We start from the raw sequence: 20,927 nt of genomic DNA on the forward strand, positions 1-20,927 counted from the left end.
ACCGTCAATCAGGCACACAGTTGTGGTGATGGGACTATGTGATGTGGTCAGTCCTGTTTCCTACATCACTTATTTTACTTACTTTCATTATTTTCTTTTTTTCTTGAGGTTAAGGAATTAGGCTTTCCAAATACTGCCATTATTCTCTATGGCTGGGTGATCAACTACAAGTAAGGTAAAGTAAGTTTTAAGCAACTAAACACTAAAGCAAAACCTTTTTAAAAGGATTTTTTTTTCTTATTTTCAATGTGAAGTTGAGTTCTTCGGAAGAGTTCCTCATTGACTTCCTTCTGCTTAACTTCCCAAAAGGTAAATGTTTTTCTTTGCACCAAAACTCTCAAAATAAATAAATAAATAAAAATAATTCCTCACCTCATGTCACTGTGCTTATGATCTTTTGATTCTTAAGTTAAGGTGAAGGTTATGGCTGTATGACCTTTAAAACAAAGAAGTGATGAAGGAAATGGTGCTGGCAGTATAGCAAGTTGAACACTTCCTTTTGAGTTTTGAATCATTCCAGCTCAGATCATTAACATCCCTTTGAGTTGATGGTGACTTCTTTGCAGTAAAAAAAAACGTGTTTTTTTTAAATCTAATCACTAATCAAATACTCCTAATAAAGATCTGGACAATGTAGTTTATTGTTTTCTGCCTTTCAGGATTGCTGTCTGGATTTTTTTCCAGTTGTAGTGTGTTTTGTTCTTGGACTTAAGTTGCTGTCAGCATTATACTTCTTTACATGGCTGCTCCGTTTAATTCCACATGTGAATAAATGTACTCCTCAGTGTCTCTCAGGACTTCAGAGTGTTTTGATGTGCTATTTAATGAAGTTATACATTGTAGAATTCAGTATTTCATAATACAGTAAGCACTGGCAATATTAAACTAAGTAATATAGCGCATTATTGCATACTTTTTTTTTTTTGCCATTTTTGCAATAAATTTCACTGTGTATGTATTGCATCAGTTTAGTTATGTTGAGAAGCAGTGTGCTTTAAAGCCAGTGAAGTTCCTCTTCCATCAGGATTAGTAGCTGCAGCGACAGTGCGCTGTCCTGTGGGTGGTGGTAATGCTACGTTAATGAAGGCTGTTGCTGAACACGATCTTTCTGACATGGCTGACTGACAGTGTGCCTTCTTTTTAATGTAAAAATAGTTTCCAAGAACCTAAGTCAAATAAATAGGTGGTTTCTTTAGCTGTGAACAAAATGAATGTGTTTTTTCCTAGTGCACATACTCATCATTTGAAATATAATCACTATCCACTTTTTTCTTGAAGGTAAGTTTCTGTAGTGATTTGAATACATTGTAAATGTGCACTTACCCTTGGATCATTAGGAAAAGCGTTGTGTGTTAGGTGCATAACTTTGAAAGAAAGCATTAAAACAGTAGTAGAAAATTCAAATTAACTTCTGCATATTTTTGCTTAACTTTTTGTCACATATTTTACAAGAAGAACATCTAAAATTAACTCAGAAAAGATAATCAGATTAGGGTAATAAATAACAACCTGTTAACATGTAGCATAAAAATCCGTATAAGGAAAGCATTAACAGCTATTTATGCTGATGTGCATAACTGTAAAAGATAATTAGTATTAAAGTGCAAAATTATTTAGGGTAGTATGGAATAATTTAATTTAATTTAAACCTTAACACAAGTAATATTATTAGGAATGAAAAATCTTCCAAAGGACTTGCAGGTAGTAAACTGAATTGGGTCAGTCTTCTTACCACTTTTCAGGAGTACCTCATGGTTCATAGGTTTTCTACTGCTCTCTTCCTCTATCAAAAAAAGACTTTGGAAATCTGAAATCTACTCATTTGAAATATTGTTTATTTTGGTTAATTCCTTCTTTATGGTCAGAATAATAGCATTCCCTCATTGCTAGAAATTCCAGATTTTTGTAGAGAAAAGCCATTGGATTTTTGTTTGTTTATTTGTATAAGTGATGCAGCTTCGTCCTTTATTGAAGAAAAAGGCTCAAGTCATGGAAATGAACAGTTGTCTTCAGATTCCAATTTCAGAAATTTTCTGGGGTGGGCTCTTTGGCTTAAATTGTGCACCAAGAATCAAAAAGTGTAAAATGATTGTTTCTGAAAATCTTGATCCATCTGTAATTGAGAAGCTTTGGGTTTTTTTTGTAGTTCTTTCTTTTTTTTTTTTTAATTAGAAGTCTGATTTTTTTTCTACTTTGTTTTCTTTGATGGATTCAAATTTGCAAGTACTTGACATGACATTGCAATATGGAGAAAGATTTTTAGCATTGGAAAAGACTTTGTACTTGAGTGCTAACTATTTTTAGGAACTAAACCTCCAGAAATGTCATTATCCAAAAATTTGGTCTACCAATGACAGAATTACCCAGCAGTGTGGTAATGCTGTAGATACGTGTATTATCTGAAAGGTTTGTTGTCCAACCTTTTGTTGCTTTTTGACGAAGGTACAGAGTAGCAGTTTTATCCTGCATAGGAGTTCGAGTTTCTGAACAGTATGACAATTACAAACATAAGACTGAGTAATACTAGGTAATTTTAAGACTACATCTTTTTCAGCTGCTTTGGGAAACCCTGAATTTCAGAGTATCTACTCAATTGTTTGGAAGGCATTAATTTTGCACCAAACATCTTTTCTTTGAAGAGCATACTTTGATCAGGCTTTGTATTTATTACTATTAATATTGTTGTCTCTTATCTAAACAGCAGATAACAGTAAATAATACCACTTTCCCAGCAGGTGAATCTAAGCTTGCCAGTTTATAAAAAATAATGAATTCCCCTACTTTTAATCTAGAAGTTGAATAAGAATCCTCATGTGGAGCTGAATGTGTTGGACTTGCATATTTTCATTTTATGTGTTAACTTAGCTGTACTTTCTCTGTTTATTTTATAGGACAGCTAGAACCATGTATTGTACAAACCGAGTTGTGCCAACATAATATTTCCAATATGTTGTTTAATCACTGAGCAAGTCTGCTTTCAAACTGGGCAGTGTGCCCATTACCAGTGAGCAGCACTGGGTTAGAGCAACTTAACAATTACACTAGTTGTGTTTAAAAAGCATTCTGACTCAAATCAGCTGTAATGTTGGAAAAGGTATTTAAATATGCCAATAACTTTTTAACATCATCAGAAAAGGACTTTTCTTTTATTCTCAGTCTCTGGAGGATGTCAGCACTTTTTCTCACTAATAGAAGTTTGTTTAGCACCAAGGAAAATTTGCTATCTTTGCAATTTTTCCAGTTCCAGCTGGCTTACATTGCAAAAAGTACAGCTCAGTGTTGAACCTACAGTTTTGAAAGAGCTCGAATCACCAACTAGGCCTGTGCCACGTAATTTGAACATATATGTTGCAAAGAGGTATTTTCTTGATGACACTGTTGTTACTAGTTTGAAGAAAATATTAAAGCAGAGTTGTTTGTGATCTATTCTAAAAGTATTTCTGAAATACAGAAGACGCATTCTTCTTTCTCTGTGTGGATAACATACCAGATAGGAAGCTAGTATATCATTCTGCTTTCTAAACAGTAAATTAAAGAGCTGTCTCTACTACTTGCATGATGTTTTGGGGAAATCTTGCAACCAAAGAATTCATCTTTTATTCCAAAATCCAAACTCCAGATATAATTATGGAGAAAAGGGCTGAGGAAGCAAAGCTAGCCTGTTTTGTTTTGATTGGACTAAAAGTTTAGACTTAAGTTCTTTGTGGTCAGGAGGCTGAGATTAAAGGGTCTGTAATTAGATTCAATACTCCATGTGTCTTAATGCCCAGAAAGGCCAAACCCTGTCTGCAAGCAATGGTAGTTGCCAGGATCATCAAAAATAATTCATAGATGCAAGTGAAAAGGAAATTATGCATGCTTTCTGAAATAGTTTGTTCTTGCTTGCTCCTTTCTGTGAAAAGAAAGGATAGGAAATTCCTCAAAATATCTAGTAAACAAACAGAACTTGATTTTGAAAAGAAATAGTTCTGGAAAAAGATTGCCTGGATATTGCAGATAGTCTTTTATGTTCAAGTAATGCTGCAGTAGTTTTTCTTTTGATTCTCCTGTTATGCTTATGTTAGATATAGTGATACTCAAAGCAAAATGGACTATTTAAGTGTGTGCATTTTTTATATGTCCGTGTCTGCATGAACAAGGAAAAGATTTCTTTGTAATACATACCTCAGTCACGAGGACAAATGTGCCTCTTGATTAATAGCTTATACTGAATAGTTATTTTAAGGTTTTTGTTTCAGAAATTTTCACGTTTAAGCTAATAATAATGAGTAAAATGATGTGTTCATTAGATTGACTTAACATTTGATGGTAACACTAGAGGATAAATAGTTCTGTCATGTGCAAAGTGACTGTATTTGAGGGCACCACTCCTCCGCCAGTCCAGCTCACAAGCACTGCAAGGCCTGACCAGAAGCTGGACTGCATTCTGAATGCTCTTCTCTCTTACAGGCAAGTTAAAGATCAAAATAAGAAAGTTGCAAATCTGAAGCACAAAGAGCAAGTGGAGAAGAAGAAGAGTGCACAAATGCTGGAGGAGGCCAGGAGACGAGAGGATAATCTTAATGACAGCTCCCAACAGCTTCAGGTAACATGAGAATTGGATAAAAGCAATGTGGCCAATGAGCCAGTAATCTACATCACCTCCTGCTGTACCTACTGATCTATTTTCATAGCCATTACACACAAAATTTTTTACTGGTTATTTAAAAAGACATCTATCTTACAGCTCTTCAAAGAAAGCAGCCTTTCTGTTTTCTTTCATGGCTTCAGAAAAAAAGGGTTTTTACTCTCAGTTCAGTTATGAAGTGCATCATTGAAATAATTTGATCATTTCAACATTCAGATTGGTGTGGCATTTCTTTCTTTGCTAATCTTCTAAAAGCTTTATTATTTTGCTGTTTTGTATGTTTTCCTAGCTGATTTTACCTTATATTGTTCCTTTTCTTCAGCAAATGAAAAATAAGCAAGTAAGTATTGTTACAGTAAATTGAAATTTTTGTGGGGCAACTGAAGGGTCTTGTTTTCTGTGTTTACTCGGAGTTACTTGACAAGAACCTACTCTACCTCATGAACTCTCAGAATGCATACTAGACAGTTTGCATTATTGTAAGAAATCATAACATGCTGCTGCCACACCGAATTCTGGTTATCTCAAATCTGTCTAGGCATACAAAGTCACCGGTATGAAACCAACTGAAATACTTTTCAGTCTGCTCTAGGTTGATAACAGCTGTAGATGGTTTATCAAGCAGTTCAGTTTTCAAGTGCTGTCATAGAAACATTAAACTGTTGCCATGAAATAGAATGAGGGCTGCATGATTCCGAGAGAAGATAATAAATATTTTTCTTGTGATTTCTTAAATTTACAAAAGCAGCTTTCCTTTTGGTGAGTGAAAATAAACATGAGAATCAAAATCTACTCTTGAGATCTGTTAAAATTCTTTTTAAAATCTTTAGAGAGCATGCTTTCTCAAAGCTGTTTTCTTTGTTATCCTAGGTTAAATCCTGGTTCTTGGTACCAGCTGTGTTTGTTACTAAAACTACAATAAAGACATAGAATAAATCCTAATAGCTCACAAGCAAAGACAAATCCCCTCCTTAATTTAAACAGATACTTCTTTACTCTGTTCTGTGGAATTCCAGTGGGATGGTTTCAACTCTTTAAGAACTTTTGAAAGAACCGCAGAAACATGTGTCCATGTGGAATGCTCTCAGATGCACCATTTTGTGGTTTTCCCCTTAGTTCAAGTCCTGCATGTGCATTGCACTGAAATAGTTAAGTTCCAAGTGTATGAAAATAATTTTATAACTACACGCTTTTTTAAAAGATGGGGATGTGGGTTTTCTACATCTGCTAATGGGTTTTGTGGCTGTAATGCTATGGCAATGCACAAGGCTCTTGTTATGTGGCAGCTTAAGTTCAAATAACACAATCCTCCTTGTATTAGTGAACTGTCTTTTAAAATTCCTAAAAATAATCTAGTATATGGTTAAAATTTTAATCTGCAATTTGTATAAATCTGTATTTTAAGTTTGGAAAGGTAAGTAGTACTTGACATCTGTCATTTAACTATTTTCCTGTTGTACTTATCAAATGATACTATCACACGTGTTCATCTTTATTTTATTTCTTTTAAAGCATGGTTTACCCAACTGGCTTTTTTCCTTGACATTATTCTTTCACTTTTTGTTTTTTTTTCTGTTACACAAATGGAATGCACTGAAAAAAGCCTGACATTTGTTTTCTCTCAGCTCCTGTTAGCATACTAAAATTACTCTTTTTTTTAGAAACAATAAGTTATGTAATGTGTTTGTACAGCTACGCATAGCAATGGATGGACAGTGATATTCCAGTTATTGATAACTTTGATTCCTATTAAAATTAGTTAAGTTTCTGATATTTTGAAGAGATTTTATAGCTTTGGAGGCAGCATGAGACAGCTTTCATTCAGAAACTGACAAGTTAAAAGAATGGTGCTGGTTTGTATCAGACTTGTTTGAGAATGTACAGTTTTCCTTGCAATGTACTATCCAATTCTTTACTTAGAGTGTTTTAGTGGTAGAGATAGATAGTGGATAGATATGGAGCTAAGAATAGCATACTTAGCATAATTGTACATTATTTCCTCTTTTTTTTTTTAATTTAAATATCACAATAAACAGTTTACATCTAGGTACTAGAGCTAAATACAGTTGTTTCTTTTGAGGAAGCCAAATTATTTCATGTTTTTCTCATTTTCGCTAGTGTTATTTTGTCATGTCTTCAGTAGTTCTGCTGCTTTCCCTATAATCATATGCAAGTATTTCTGAGATATAGATACTAACAAATGCATGTGAGAACTTAAGACTGAAGTTGCGTGTGATACTTAATATTAAATTGTGTCAGTTACCACAGTGTTAATATTACTTGACTTTCCCTGGTTCATTCTCTGCTTTTGTGAATGTAACTGTCCCGTTTGGGTGGGCTCAATTTTAAAGAATCTTTCCTCATATTCAACACAAGGCTGAAGGGAATGCTTTCATTCACGGATGAAAAAGGTCTGTATGCTCTAATGAAAATATCAAGCTATGGTAAAATATGGAGTGTTTAATGACAAGTGACAGCTTCAATAAAAACTCCTTTCCTTAGAAGAGCCCTCTGCTTATAGCCTCCCTCTCTCAAGGATTTCAACATTTTGATTTCCTGAAAGTAAAATTTACCCGGGACCACATTTTAGTTTGTTAGCTAAGGAGACCTGTCTTCTGTAGATGCTCTAAAGGGCACTGCCTTCTAATTGATTAAAACAAAATATTAAACTTGAGAGGAACATAGATTATTTTTTTTTATACAACCATTGTTGGCTTTGGGGTCAGGACACAGAAGCACCAATTTCAGATAATTTTGGTCTTGGTGGTTTTGGCTGGAATTAATAATATGACATCATGAAATGCTTAAAAATATATGATCTGCATGTTCTTTGGTTGACCGTCTGCAATCCAGTCAAATAAACATGCTCCCAAGCACATATTCCACTCCTCCTCTCTCTGTCCCTAACAGGCATGTGGTTTCTTTCTTCCTGAGTTCAGTAACAAAATGTTCGTTTATTCAGAAAGCTCTGATGATGGAAATTCGGTATTTTGGGGAGTGGGGGAAGAATGAAAACCATAATGTCTCAATTCTAGTGAGTTGGATAAATGGGTTTCCAAATTTGTCTTTTCCTCCTGAGTTCCCTTAAACCTCAACTCTCTAGAGATCTGAGAGGTTAACGAGTGTCTGGTCTATAAACAGTATGAAAAAAGAGGGTCTTGGACTGGAGTAGAATTTTTTTTCTTGGAGGAAAAAAAAAAAAAAAAACACCAAAAAAACTTGGCTATTGTGAAAAGGAAGTGATATGCTGTCTTGTCCTAAGAATGTAATGCTTGCTGAAATTTCAAGAAAGGTGAATGGATTAGTATGTATATTTTTTTGTCTTTTGCTTGTAGTGTCTTCCAGAGTTTTCAGATGAAGTTTTCTGAATACTTTGTGGCACAGAGTTGTCTAATATTGTCTGTATATTGCAGTAACTATCCAGCAAATTGCTGCTGGAAAACCGTGTATCCAGAAGTCGTGTAAAATACATTTGAATGCTTTAATTAGAATCTGCAGTACCAATTAGATTTAATAATTTTTTTTTCGCATCCAAACTTGAATAATTTCATATATTGTTCCTAATCTATGAATTATATGCAAGCAGACAAGCATGTGTTGGTTTTTTTTTTTTTCTTGTGACTATACAGCAGCTCTATCTACTGAGTATTCAGTAGTTAAAATATCCTCATAGTGGAAAGAACTGAATTTCAGTTTAAACAAATTTGCAGGTTGTGGGGGTCAGGTACACTTTTTGTTCAGTTATGACTTTACTGGCATCAAGAGCAAGACAGATGAAATGGATAAGTAACAAAATACCTTCTTATCAAATGAGCTTTCTGAATTCTTTATATGCCAGAAACTATTTCTAACAAAGCACAATGGCATCTACACAAAGTCGGTATCAACATTCAAAAATCTGAAAACACGAGTAAAACTCCATGATTTGCAGCCTAAATTACTGGAGAATTTCATCCTGACATGCTGATTAGATTTTGAGGGTAATATAGCTGAAGTGTTTTAGTCTGATCTGTTGATGGTTGATGGTATCATTCTCTGATGAAGAAGATGGATTACCTTACTTCAGCTGTTTTAAAGAGAGAATGTACAGCCTTAATTAATCTGTGATTAACCTGTAATTAATTTAATCTGTGACTTTTTTACACAGAGCTCCCGAAGAAACAGGTATAAAGAACTCTAAACTTGAAGGTCAAGATTTTCTCCATAACTTACTTGGCATCATCAGCTTTGAAGCAAATTGGTTATGCTGAGTAAAATGGTGTTACACGTTTTTTGGGGGATGTGTCAAGTTCCAGGGCAATTCCTCTTCCATGTAGACCATTGACATATCAGATTCCATCCTAGCCTGCCAGCTGAGTGGAATGTACTCTTTTTTATCTCTTAGATAGCACAGCTCGACATGTTAAGGCCCACAGAGCTGTCAGATACCGAATTTCAGCGTGGTAGAATCCATTTTTTATGCTTTCTTGCATCTGCAGGTTTACAGAAAACACAGCATATCAGACGTGTTTTCTCACTGAGTTCAGATCTATCTCTGAGAATTATTCAGATCAAACTGTTCTTTCTCCCTTCATCTCCCAGTACTTTTCAGTTACTACGATAGGAAGGACATAACGCCTTCCTGTTGCTGGATAATTCTGAGTGCTGCCCAGCCTTGAAAGTGTTTTTCTTGCCTGGGTCTGACTAGGTGTCATTGTCACCAACTCATGTGGCTCTAATTTTATTAAATGGTATATTCCATCCTAGGTGTAATTCTTTCTGTCCTCTAGGACAGAACTTTGGGATATGAAGCAGTGAAAGAATGTGAATTGCCTTTGCAATTCAGTTTTTAAGAAATTCATTAGTATTTTTGAGGGAATAACTTCTCTTGTCAGTCATTACACAGGTTACCACAAAGGGAGAAACTTAGCACTGTTATAAGATTTTAGTAATTAAGCAAAAACGTAATTGTAATTCACATATTATATATATTATATTCACATATTATATGAATCATGTTTTTACTGCCTGTCTCCCAGTATTACACAGAACTTTTATTAATAAAGACACAGCAGTTATGTGCAAACACAGGATTTAAAGGATAATCATGCCTCATAAAAATCTTAACGGAATGAATGTATGCAAATTATGCTTCCTTTTAGATTTGAACTATGCAGTAGTAGCCAGTAAATAGTTATGGGATTAACTGACCCTCTAGCCCTTTGTCTGAGATGTTCTGTGGCAGCTGGCTGTGCATTAAAAAGCAGGATATACATATGAAGTAGTCTCTTCAATGTGTATCATGATTTGTTAATGATTCACTTCTGCCATCTTTTTACAATATGTAAAAAGCAATGAAAAAAATGAAAGCAATGCCTCCTATTTATTTCCATGGAAAATAGGAAAGATACAAAGAGCACAGTAACACAGTGTGATGGTGCGAATTCTCCACTCTCTGATGCTGAGGGCCAACATAATAAAATTGGAGGCATTACTTTCAGAGCAGCCCTCAGTACAAAAAATAGCATTCCACAAACGTTATATTCTATGCTTATTTGGAGGGTTGTAATTTTTAGCTCTGTGTGTGCAGTTACTGTAGATACAGCAAACATTTAACTGTGGCAGATGCCTGGAGAAAAACTAGTTCTTGTTCTTATCATGTCATAATTCTCCCTGTCAAGAGAGCTTTTCCTAACTTTCCTGGATGTCTGGGAGGAGTTCCAAACCTTATAGCTAGGTTTTTTGTGACTTATGCTGAAGTTTCTATTTGGGGATTACTTTGAATTTTAGCCTATTTTCAGGCGTTAAAAATCATAATCAGGCATGCCTGAATTTCTATCTCAACAAGGCAGCAGTGCATGCAAAAGTGATCCTCTAACTAAAAGAGAAAGTTCCTCCATTTTCTCTATTGATGTAACAAAGTGCATCTTTATTTCAAGGAAGATCATAAAGGCTTTCTAATAAATTGTAGAAAGGTAAAGTGGAGAAGGTGGGAAAAACTTCTTAATAAGAAGAGATGAAGTAAAGTCCTGCAGCATCTGCTCATATGAGATTCTGTTATTGGGAATATTAGTCATATTCATGACTTATCCTCCTACATATGGACCTGATGGACTTTGCAAAACAGTAGGTTCTCCATTTACTAAAAGGAGTTTCATTAAAGCAAGCTGTCTTGTTCATTCAGCCTTAAGGAGTATGTCTGCGTCAAATAGCAGTGCTCCTGGTTTTCCATACACAAGTCTGATAGCTGTTTTTCTAAATAACTGCACACAGGCAGAGAATACAGTAGCCAATAAAAAGTGACCTTTCTTATTTTTGAGTTTTCTGATGTTTCTGAGATTTTGGTGGTTTAATTTTCTTCCACTGTGAGCTGTGACACCCTGTGACGGCAGCCCTATCTCAAATTTTAGTGAAGCCATTTTTTCTGGTATGTACTTACAAGGTCTAAGCAACTTCGTTATTGCTTCCCTGTGTAGGGTTGTGTGTTGAAGCCACAACAAAAATAGTGCACTTTTGAACAGAAAATTATTTGTCTCAGAACATATTTCTCACAATATGAATTGTTCGGTTGTGTTAAGGGAGGGAGATGTATGTTTTTCTTCCCACTGAAGTCTAATACACGTTTTTGAGGATCAGAATAAATACACAGTCCTGTTCTTTAATTTGATTTGGCAGCTCTTATAGAGACAGAATCTGTAGTTTCTATGTAATAGAAGTTTATACCATGAAGGAATTGTTAAGGAATTGCCTTCTATATTTGACCAGGTGAGAGCAATCCTTACAGAGTGTTTGTTACCATAACATTCACAGAAACTAAGCATGAGAACAGACTTGATATTTAGAATGGATCAGTGTCTCCTGGACAGACACTTAGCCATCTGCTCTGTTTTCACTTTACAGTGTAGTTTACCACGCATGTATTAGGTTCAAGCCAGACGTAACACCCTGCCTTCCCTTCTTTTAAAAAGATGAACCGTGTTATTTTGTCTTCTTATATAATGTAAAAATGCTCTGCAATTTTGAACAAGCAGCTGGAAAAAATTCCTGAAAGTCACTACCTACAAATTGGAATTAAGCAGTCTCACAGTTTTCCTGATATTTCCTTATTTCCAAACTGAGATTTGTAGTGAGAGAAAGCTATTATAAAGCTTGAGAGTTCTTCGTAGAGGAAAGAAGACTCCCTACATCCTCACATTTCTCTGTGATCCCTCAGGAATATTATTCTCCAGACACACTTTCACCCAGTTGTTACTGCAGAAACATTAGGTGTCAGTGGAAGAAGAAACCTGCTATTTGTACTCTGTTGCCTGTTTGGCGAAGAGCTGTGTTGGTACCCTTTATGATATGCTAGAAACTAAGGACTGTGAAGACTGGGCTGCTGAGTGCATGCCAGCGACCTTAACCACTGGATGTTTTTTGCAAGGGCTTTTTTTTTTTTTTTTTTTTCTTCCAAGATTAGTATCTGAGTTCAAACTCCTTTCCTAAAAACTGTCAGAGAGATTAATGTAACTGTTGACAACATGGTGTGGTTCCTGTGAGGAGGTCTCTCCTGAGAGCAGAAAACATTTGAGGGCCAGATTTAAGCAAAACAATAGGAATACATTCAAGGGGAAAAACAGCTCTCTTTTCACTTTAGTGTTTTATTTCATGAGCCTGAGAAATGGCAATAAATTCGCATTTTTCCGTCTTCTGTTTTTTTCTTTCTCCCTTAAGCTTTTCTTGTTTTTACTTGCTGCGTTGAAAATTGTTTCTAACTCATCTCTCCCCAGGAATAAAAATGTCCAGTTGCTGCAGCTCGTTTTGTAGTTTCATTGCTTAGTAAAGTTGCTATTCTGCCTTTTTCTTGTTTTGACCAACAAAATAAGAGGAAGATGAGGTCATGCTGAAGACATTGTTTATAATTTATTTTGAAATAATTATAATATACATGGATTTTTTTTTCTTTATGGTATATATCTGTGGCAGCTAGTGCTTCAGTATTTGCTTCAAAAATATTCATGTGATTGATCTCATATAAACCATATAAACCTAATTCACTTCATTCTAATTCAGTATTATTCCTTAATCTTGCTTAGCAAGGCATCCAAATTATCCTTTATCTACTGTTCTGTTCCGTAGAAAGAAGCCTATTCTTTCTTCAATTAGCACTTTCCCTATTAAAGTTTCCTCTTTAGCTGAAGTTTACATGCTCTTCACATGTAACAGAACAACTGCTCTTACTTTGATATGTAAATATTAGCTGGCATTGAGGCTTAGGCTACAAGTCATGTATTCCTAACTGATAGAAGCTGTGAAATAGTTAGCATTAGTCCTTTCAGCTGTTGCATTTCGTTTGAGGTACGCTAGGATCTGAATAGGTGGTGGAAAAAACTGTGTTTGTATCACCTGGTCTCTTACTGATGATTAAGGGATTATTTCCTTAACATTCTAGAAAATGTCTATACTTAGTTAAAATTCACTAGCAAATTCAGTTTAGGACATTGTGTTGTTTTCTCATAGAATCATTTCATAAAATCATTTTGTTTGGAAGTCAATCATCAATCTAATACTATCAAGTCCACTATTAAACTGTTAAACCCTGAGTACCACATCCACACGTCTCTTAAATATGACGGGGACTTAAAGGGATGGGGACTCCACCACTTCCCTGGGCAGCCTATTCCAATGCCTGACCACCCTTTCCATGAAGAAATTCTTCCTGATATCCAGCCTAAACCTTCACTGGCACGACTTGAGGCTTGTAACCTGAGGAAAGAGACCAACACCCTCCTTGCTGCAGCATCCTTTCAGGTAGATGTAGAGGCCGATGAAATCTCCCCTGAGCCTTCTCTACACTAAACAATCCCAGTTCCTTCATTCACTCCCTATAACTCTTCTGGCCCTTCACCAGCTTAATTGCTTTTCTCTGAATGCTTCCAGCAATTCAACATCTTTTGTTGCCGATACCTGAATTCTAAGTCTTGGTATCTTTAAGGTCAGATGATTTTCCAAAGCCTCTTTTGGAAAGAGAATAAAAGTTAATAGGATTCAATGTACCAGCACTCATTCATGCCCTTCTAATGTACAGTTTTCCAGTTACCATTCATGTTCTTTTTACTTTCTCCTTTTGGAGAATCATTGGATACTCTTAACCTGTAAGCAATTTTTGAATTATAAGTGTCTATGTCTTAATGTCCTGATGGTATGGTACTATGTATTGCTTTATATAGAGGCAATGCTCCTGGTCAAACATGGCAAATATAGTATTTTCTCTAAATGAGGCAGAATTTCTGACTTGTCAATTTATTGAGGATACTCTGTCCATTTTGGGACAGTATTAGTCATAGTTATTGAATTACTAGTTGTACATAACACTGTAATAACACTACGTAATAAACAATTATCGGGGTAAGGTGTATGACAGGATTGCTTTTTGTTGGTTTTTTTGATACGTGAACAAAAGAAAAGTGGATCTTACAGCAGCTGTGATGTATTAGTACACTAATGTTGACAGGACTAATATTGCGAAGGAGAGTTTAGTGGAATAAAGGCATACCAAGGGAATAACTTATGGTTTCAAACTTATTAATAGTGCAGTTTGAACTGTCACTGTTTTTTGTTGGAGTCCCATATGAACTTGAGGTGCCTTGAGTCATAGTCTTGATTTGTGTATGAAGAAGAAATGTTTTTACAGTAGTATTTCCCTGATTAATCTCTCACAGAAAAATGAAATACAGTGAGAAATCTGTTGCCTTTCTCACATTTTCACAGCTGTATTGTCAGCCTTAGGTCTTATTCCAATCACCAGTGCAGCAACCTGGTATGGTTACACAGAAGGATAGTCCCTGTAGGTATTAAAATTATCAGTGTGGTAGTTTGCAACAGATGAAGCAGAATTTTAATGCTGTTGGCACCCTACATAAGCTGCTAACTGGTAAACCTGGTTGTTAGTATAGACAAGGTGCATTGACCTGTCTCAGTTGTTACTAATGAGAAGTGCATATACAAAATGAGCATGCCTATCTGATTGCTGCATTTAGCATACCTAGGTTGGAATAAGAGGAAAGAAGTATCAAAAAACATGGTAGCTATCAGTAAGAGAAGTTGCCAGTATCTATTTATTTTGTTCTGCCATTCCCTTTTAGTCCTCTCTGTGTCATATTGTCCTTAAAGGCTAGTTCTTTTCTTCTCCTTCCTCTCCATCCTCCTTCAAACAGTGTTTAACTAATCCAAATTGCAGTGAAATTCCACTTAAGTTCATACTTTGTACTGGAAATACAGAGCTTTATGATGGATACTGCATTCAATTGGTATTGATTAGGATCCTTTCCTACTACTACCTGCAAGCTCTGTGTGTCTCACATAGCTGCTAATGCTTTATGTTTTGGGAATGTTTTTTGAAAATAACACAGCTGTGAGTGGTAGCCTATAACATATCTTGGAATAAAAAAGTTTGAATGGCTGGCACCGTTCACACATTTTGTAGACACATTGGATAATGTTCAGAAACATTTCTAAACAGTATTTCAGGTAGTAATAGCAGTATACAGAAATTTTGTTAAGGGCTTTCTATATATTCAAGAAACAGACACCAGAAATTGTTTCTCTGCTCTAAGATCTTTTTCTCACCTTTTATTTCCTCTTCATTTCAAGTGGATCTGTTAATAGTAATGTGTATGTATTTAGGTAATATCTGTTATGCTGTGCCTTTACTGCTGATATGTTTTGTGGCTTTTCGTGATTTTTTTTTCTTCCATGTAAATGTGTTTTAGGGAAAAATGTATGCACATTCTGCCTTTAGGGTTATACGTGTGACATGCAGAATACTATTTACATCGTGATACACTTCAAAATTATTACTTTCAGTTATATCTATCTTCTAGTGCTATTGCTATCGTATAGCACTGTCACCTCTGTGTTTGCTTTACTGCTTCTTTGTGACCTATATGTTTGAGAACAGAAGTGAGTTCACATAATGCTTGATAGATTAATTAGTACCATATTTATTTTCTTCGCATGGAGAGAAGAGCGTGGTTGTTTTTTTTAATAGATGCTTAACTCTTCAGTCAGCTTCTGTGTAAGTAATCTTGACACTCAACTAATTTCCCATCATAAACTTGTCATGATGTCTTATAGACATATTTTACTAACCTACCCCATAGTAGCCATGAAGACCTTCTTAATAGCCATCTGGTAGAAAGCCATGAGGACTTTGTGCAGGGTAGAAAAGCTACACGGCTTTTCATTTTCATTACTGAGCATGTTAGTAACTTCTCTACTTGAATATATTTTATGATTTTCTCAAGTCAGTGCACATGTAACATTTAAGTTGTGTAGTCCTCTCATGTACAAGAGCAGATATTTTTGTGAGCAGCATCGTTTATAGCTCATTTATATCTACAGGGTTATGCTGTCCCCAACACCACTCAGTTTTTCTAGTACCTTTCTCCTTCAAAACAGAAATTCACTGGCTATTTCTCATAAATTGTTGGCCTTGTTATGCTTTTTTTGTCCTTTTTTTTTTTTTTTTTTGTTAATATACTAATCCAATCATATTTTTTTAAACACTTTCTACTAGAATTTTTTCTTTTTTCCTGCAACTGATGATCCACAAGTGCACATATATTCTGGGTGTACACGTCTTCTCATTTTTTGTTACAGCATTCTCAAGCGAATGTGTTCAACCCCTTCTGCAGTCCCTCATGTTTTGAGAGCAATGCTGGGCCGGCTTCATCTCACTTCCCTTTCAGTCCCTGATGGAATGAAATTTTTCTATTGCAATTTTTCTCCTATTGTCTCCTGAAGTTATTTTTCTTCATTTAGGCAACTTGTCAGGCTAGAATTCCAATTCATGCGTCTTATTTGGCAGACACAGTTTTCCAGATGTTGACATATGTTGTCCTAATGAGTTGTCATCATGTATCTCAGTCTTTGAGCATGCCAAAGATATGGAAACATTAGTTGAGGATCTCCTACTTGGCAATTCTTTTCAGCTCTCAGACTGTTCCTTTCATTCAGAAACTTGTGGTAATTACATATACTGTTTCTGTACTTAGGAAGAAGCCCTTTTTGTCTCACTGTGTGAGAGACAGAGACATCATATGAATTTAATGTTTCTGCTTACCCAACTTTTGCCCAGACAGATAGAGGTTTCACCATCACAAGCAAACTCTGCACTTCAGTTCTTTCATCATTTGAGAGTGTCAAGGCATCTGTATGCAACACTGATGATATTAGCTTTAGCACTGATAGTTATCATTTCTTCAAAATCATGCCCATCAATATATATAGAACCAGATATTAGACAAGTGTTTGCCTCTGCTAACGTTGTGTTCAGAATCATTAATATTGGATCCATGTTTATGTACATCTTGGAACCAAGTTATAAACTACCCTACAGGTATTTCCCCCATTAGGAATTAATAGTCTTTTTTTATTTCGCTCTTCAAGCACTCTTCAAGACAGCATGTATTTTTTTTTTATTGCCATCTTCTTCAGCAAATCCCAGAATCATCATAGAGTCATAGAATGGCTTGGGATCTCAAGAATCATCAAGTTCCAACCTCCATGCCACAATGTTTACCCTATATGTATATCTCTCTCTTTGAAAGTCCAGTAAGTCAAAAGAATCTCATCAGTGAAAGACAGATTTCTCCATTTATGAGTGATGAATTTTCATTATTTTCTTGTTCAGAGACCTCTGCAAGTAGTTTAGCAGCATGTGGAACCAAATGAAGGAGGTCCACTATACTCTCTTGAGTTTTAAATAATTATGATTATTTGCTTCCAAAATAAAATGAGGCATTAATTCCACGTTTTGATACCACAATATTGAATATTCACTTAAGCCTTTCTTAAAAAGGCCTTCAGGTTTTTACAAGTATTTTTCAGTGGAAAGAACAGCAAAAATTCATGAACAATTCAATTTATATTCATCAGTTCCTCTCTTCTTGAGTTTAGATCTCTGATTTTGTCATAGCATCTTTCCTCCTGGGCTTAGCAGTGCAGCAGTGCAACCAACACTGCAGTAATGTGTTCTTCCTTTCTTATTTATGGAAGTACAAAGGGCAAAATGTGCTTAATTTCATTAATTATGTAATTAAATATATGAAAATGATCTTTCCTTACCTAGGTGATTGGCTAGTTCTAGGAATCCTTTTAACAGTCAAAAGAAGCAGTTAAGTGCCCTCTCAGATTATTAACTAATCTTTCCCAAGAGTTAACCAGAGAAATCCATCTAAATTTCAATTCCAACAGTAAAATTAAGCCACAAAGATGCAGTTACACAGAAGTTTGCCAGGATACCTCAGCTTTAATTGAACCTAAATGCCTTGGTGAAAACTTGCATCCTATTTCATGCATTTTCATAAAATGACATGGCAGATAACACATTAAACAAATGAAGGGAAGATTAAATTGATATATCCTTTTAACATGCATCACTTGGCCATCCCACCACTTCCTTCCCGAAGTGAAATAAAAAGTCCAGAAATGTGTGTCAGTCACACCTCCTTTTCCTTTCAGTCTTTAAGACAGGCATGTATTGGAATGGGTTTTGCATACGGATCAGCTGCAGGATCCATAGTGTTTGTAGAAAAAATCATATTGTGCCTGAACTCCTGGCACTCCCACAGTGTCGACTGGGATTTTCATTTTCATTGTGGTGTCACCAGTGAGCATAAAGGCAGAGCTATCTCCCTGTCCATGTTTAATTCCCTCTCTGCCATTGAATCTCACACATACGGGACTTGGGCGCAGAGCTGAGTGAGGGTCATGGAGATGTTTGGGTAGGTAATGAATCTCAAAGAATCCAGTTACTGTACAGGTAAGTAACACTTCCTTTTTCTTTCTGTATAGTCGTGTATAAGATTCGTGAAAGGAAACTGCTATGGTCTGTCACTCTGCAATTTCATCAGAATAGCCAGTGAGAAACTTGCACTCTGTGTCACATTTTGTTATATGTAGGAAGTAATGCAAGTTGTGCTCTAGTCCCCTATTTAAGAGAATAAATATATTTCACTATTGGGGTTACCTGCTTCAGCAGCATGTGAAAAATTGGGAGATAACAGTTTTCTTTTTCCTGCAGTAAAGTTGCCTGTATTATCACAGCCTCTTCATCTCAAGAGGGCATATTTGTATTCTCTTCATGTTGAAAGGTTTCTGATTTCCTTTCTAAAATTCTGATTTTCTTCCCATTTGGTAGATTCCATTTTTTTAGTTTAGTCTTGGTTTTCCAGAACAATCTGTAGAATTAAATGTCAAAATATTCTGTTTCTGTAGAAAACTCCTGACATAATAGGTAATGGCAGTTACAATTTATACAATACTTTCTTCGAAGTTTACTGCTTCTCATAATAGCGATAAAAGATTTCATGTAATTAAAAAGAGGAAAGCCACAGGAGCAGCATGGGTTGAAGTTCTACATGCGCCTATCATGTTTCGGACTGTTGAGCCAAGCAATTGGGAAAACATTGCTGGTATGTTAAAAGGCAAATGCTGGTTTGGCTTCATTTACTTTTTTCTCTATTGGAGTGTTGTGTTTGAAACAGCAGCACGTGTTAAAAAAAATTACAATCAAATACTGATCATTTCATGATGGAAAAAGAATGGATGGAAACAAAACTTTTATTTAAAAGTTTCCTGAAATCATTCTCCACTTTCGGGTGCTGCTGGTGTCTGACTGCACAGCAGTCCTCTGCTCTTCCAGGCATAGATGTGATTTTGTAAAGTGGTTAGACACATTGTGGCACTGTTAAGAGCAAGCAAGAAACTATCACCCCTTTTTGAACTTTTTGTTTGAGACAGAAGGTGGATGTTTGCAACCAAACTTAATTTATTAGATGGGTAATTAACATTTGACAGAAGTTTAAACTCATCATTTGTAGCAGTTTTGGTTTTTTTTCTAGCACTGTAGTCTTCTTTTTAAACTTGCAACTTTCCAGTCTATATATAAAAGTTCATGTATTATTTTAGAAAAAAATATATTATGTAATTGTAGACTTTTCAAGTGCAGGTGGTGTGGTACTGAATTGCAGAGTTTTCATACCATGAGCTACTCTTTTCCCTGTCTCTGAAGTATTCACCTGTCTGGACAGAGCACTTTGCTGTGTTGAATTAACCTCTTAAATGTTGGCCTATGATGATGAAGGGTGGGCATACAATACATGTCACAGCGCTCCATTCTACACTCTTATTTTAAACTAGTTTCAATTTTACACGCAGCTGTTCAAATGCATCATCTCCACTTCTGTTGTTTGAAATGGAGAGGTATACTTTCACACTTCCTTGGCTATCCATGAATAATATCAAGAATTACAATTGTGTTTCCCACGGAATGTAGATTGGCGAGTAAATAGTTTTCAAGTCTGCACTGAGTTTCTTTTTGAATCTTCAGTTAGACTAATCAGAACCATGAAGTAGTTTTGGAAGACTTTGTCAGTGTTTCGGTAGGTTTTAGGAAATATTAAACTCTGGTTTTTTTTAAATGAAGATCTCTCCAGTTGTGTCTTTAGAAATCAGTGGTTACTTGCCTTGTGAATCTGCTTTGGAAACTAACCAACAGCAGAAAGTTTGTCCATCTGTAAAACCTGGCAAATCTCTCTGCCTTTGCTAGTGGTTGAACTAGCCTTTCTCTGTGTAAGAGCAGCGGAGCCAGGAGTCTTGTACTGCTTGGATACAAAGCTTTGCATCTCTGCTGGAAAATTCTCTTCAGAAGTGATGAGACTGCCAGAACTGGTGCTCATATGGCACTATCCTTGGTGATGTACTGAAAGTCCTGGGGACCAGCAATTAAGGAATAAGGTTCATTCTTTAGAATTACAGTGATTCATTTTAGCATTACAAAGTTTTGGTTTGGTTTGGTTTTGGTTTGTTTTTCCAAATAAGTTGTCTTTATCCTTAATCTTTATGTGGCGTGAAGCACAGAGAAACAGTGGAAAATATCAGTCAGGACAGAATACTAAGGAGTAAACCTGATGAAAAGGGAAATGCAAAAACCAAAGGGAAAAAATATTTGATTCTTCCACTACTGCTGAGCTATTTAAAAAGCCTTTGCATTAACTTAAACATGCACTAATATCTGATCTGAACCATATGATCTAAATTGATCTGCAAGATGAGAAGAGCAGAAATCTTCCATCAAGCTGGTCATTTCTGATGGATTTGTTAAGCAGCCATGCTCCTGGGGACAGCCTGGTGTGCAGTCTTTTGTCCAAGCTACTACAGCAGAACTACAGGGGAGGCAGAAGATAACATTTATTTTCCTAGCAATATTAAGAAATTATGGGTCTTCTATATAAATAAGAATGCCATTCATTTTGAATATCATTTTTAAAATTATATT

At 35.6% G+C, this 20,927-nt stretch overlaps 1 protein-coding gene across 8 annotated transcripts in view; it reads left to right on the forward strand.

The window, feature by feature from the left end:
* ERC1 (ELKS/RAB6-interacting/CAST family member 1) overlaps positions 1–20,927 on the forward strand; it is a 293,295-nt gene that overhangs the window by 151,021 nt on the left and 121,347 nt on the right. For all 8 annotated transcript variants that reach the window (XM_085229906.1, XM_085229899.1, XM_085229922.1 and 5 more), the window contains one exon: positions 4,450–4,585. In XM_085229906.1, coding sequence (XP_085086032.1) covers positions 4,450–4,585 — 136 coding nt within the window. The remainder of the gene's footprint in view (positions 1–4,449; positions 4,586–20,927) is intronic.

This window comes from Meleagris gallopavo, chromosome 1 (assembly GCF_905368555.1).
Source record: "Meleagris gallopavo chromosome 1, MGAL_WU_HG_1.1, whole genome shotgun sequence".
Taxonomy (NCBI): Eukaryota; Metazoa; Chordata; class Aves; order Galliformes; family Phasianidae; genus Meleagris; species Meleagris gallopavo.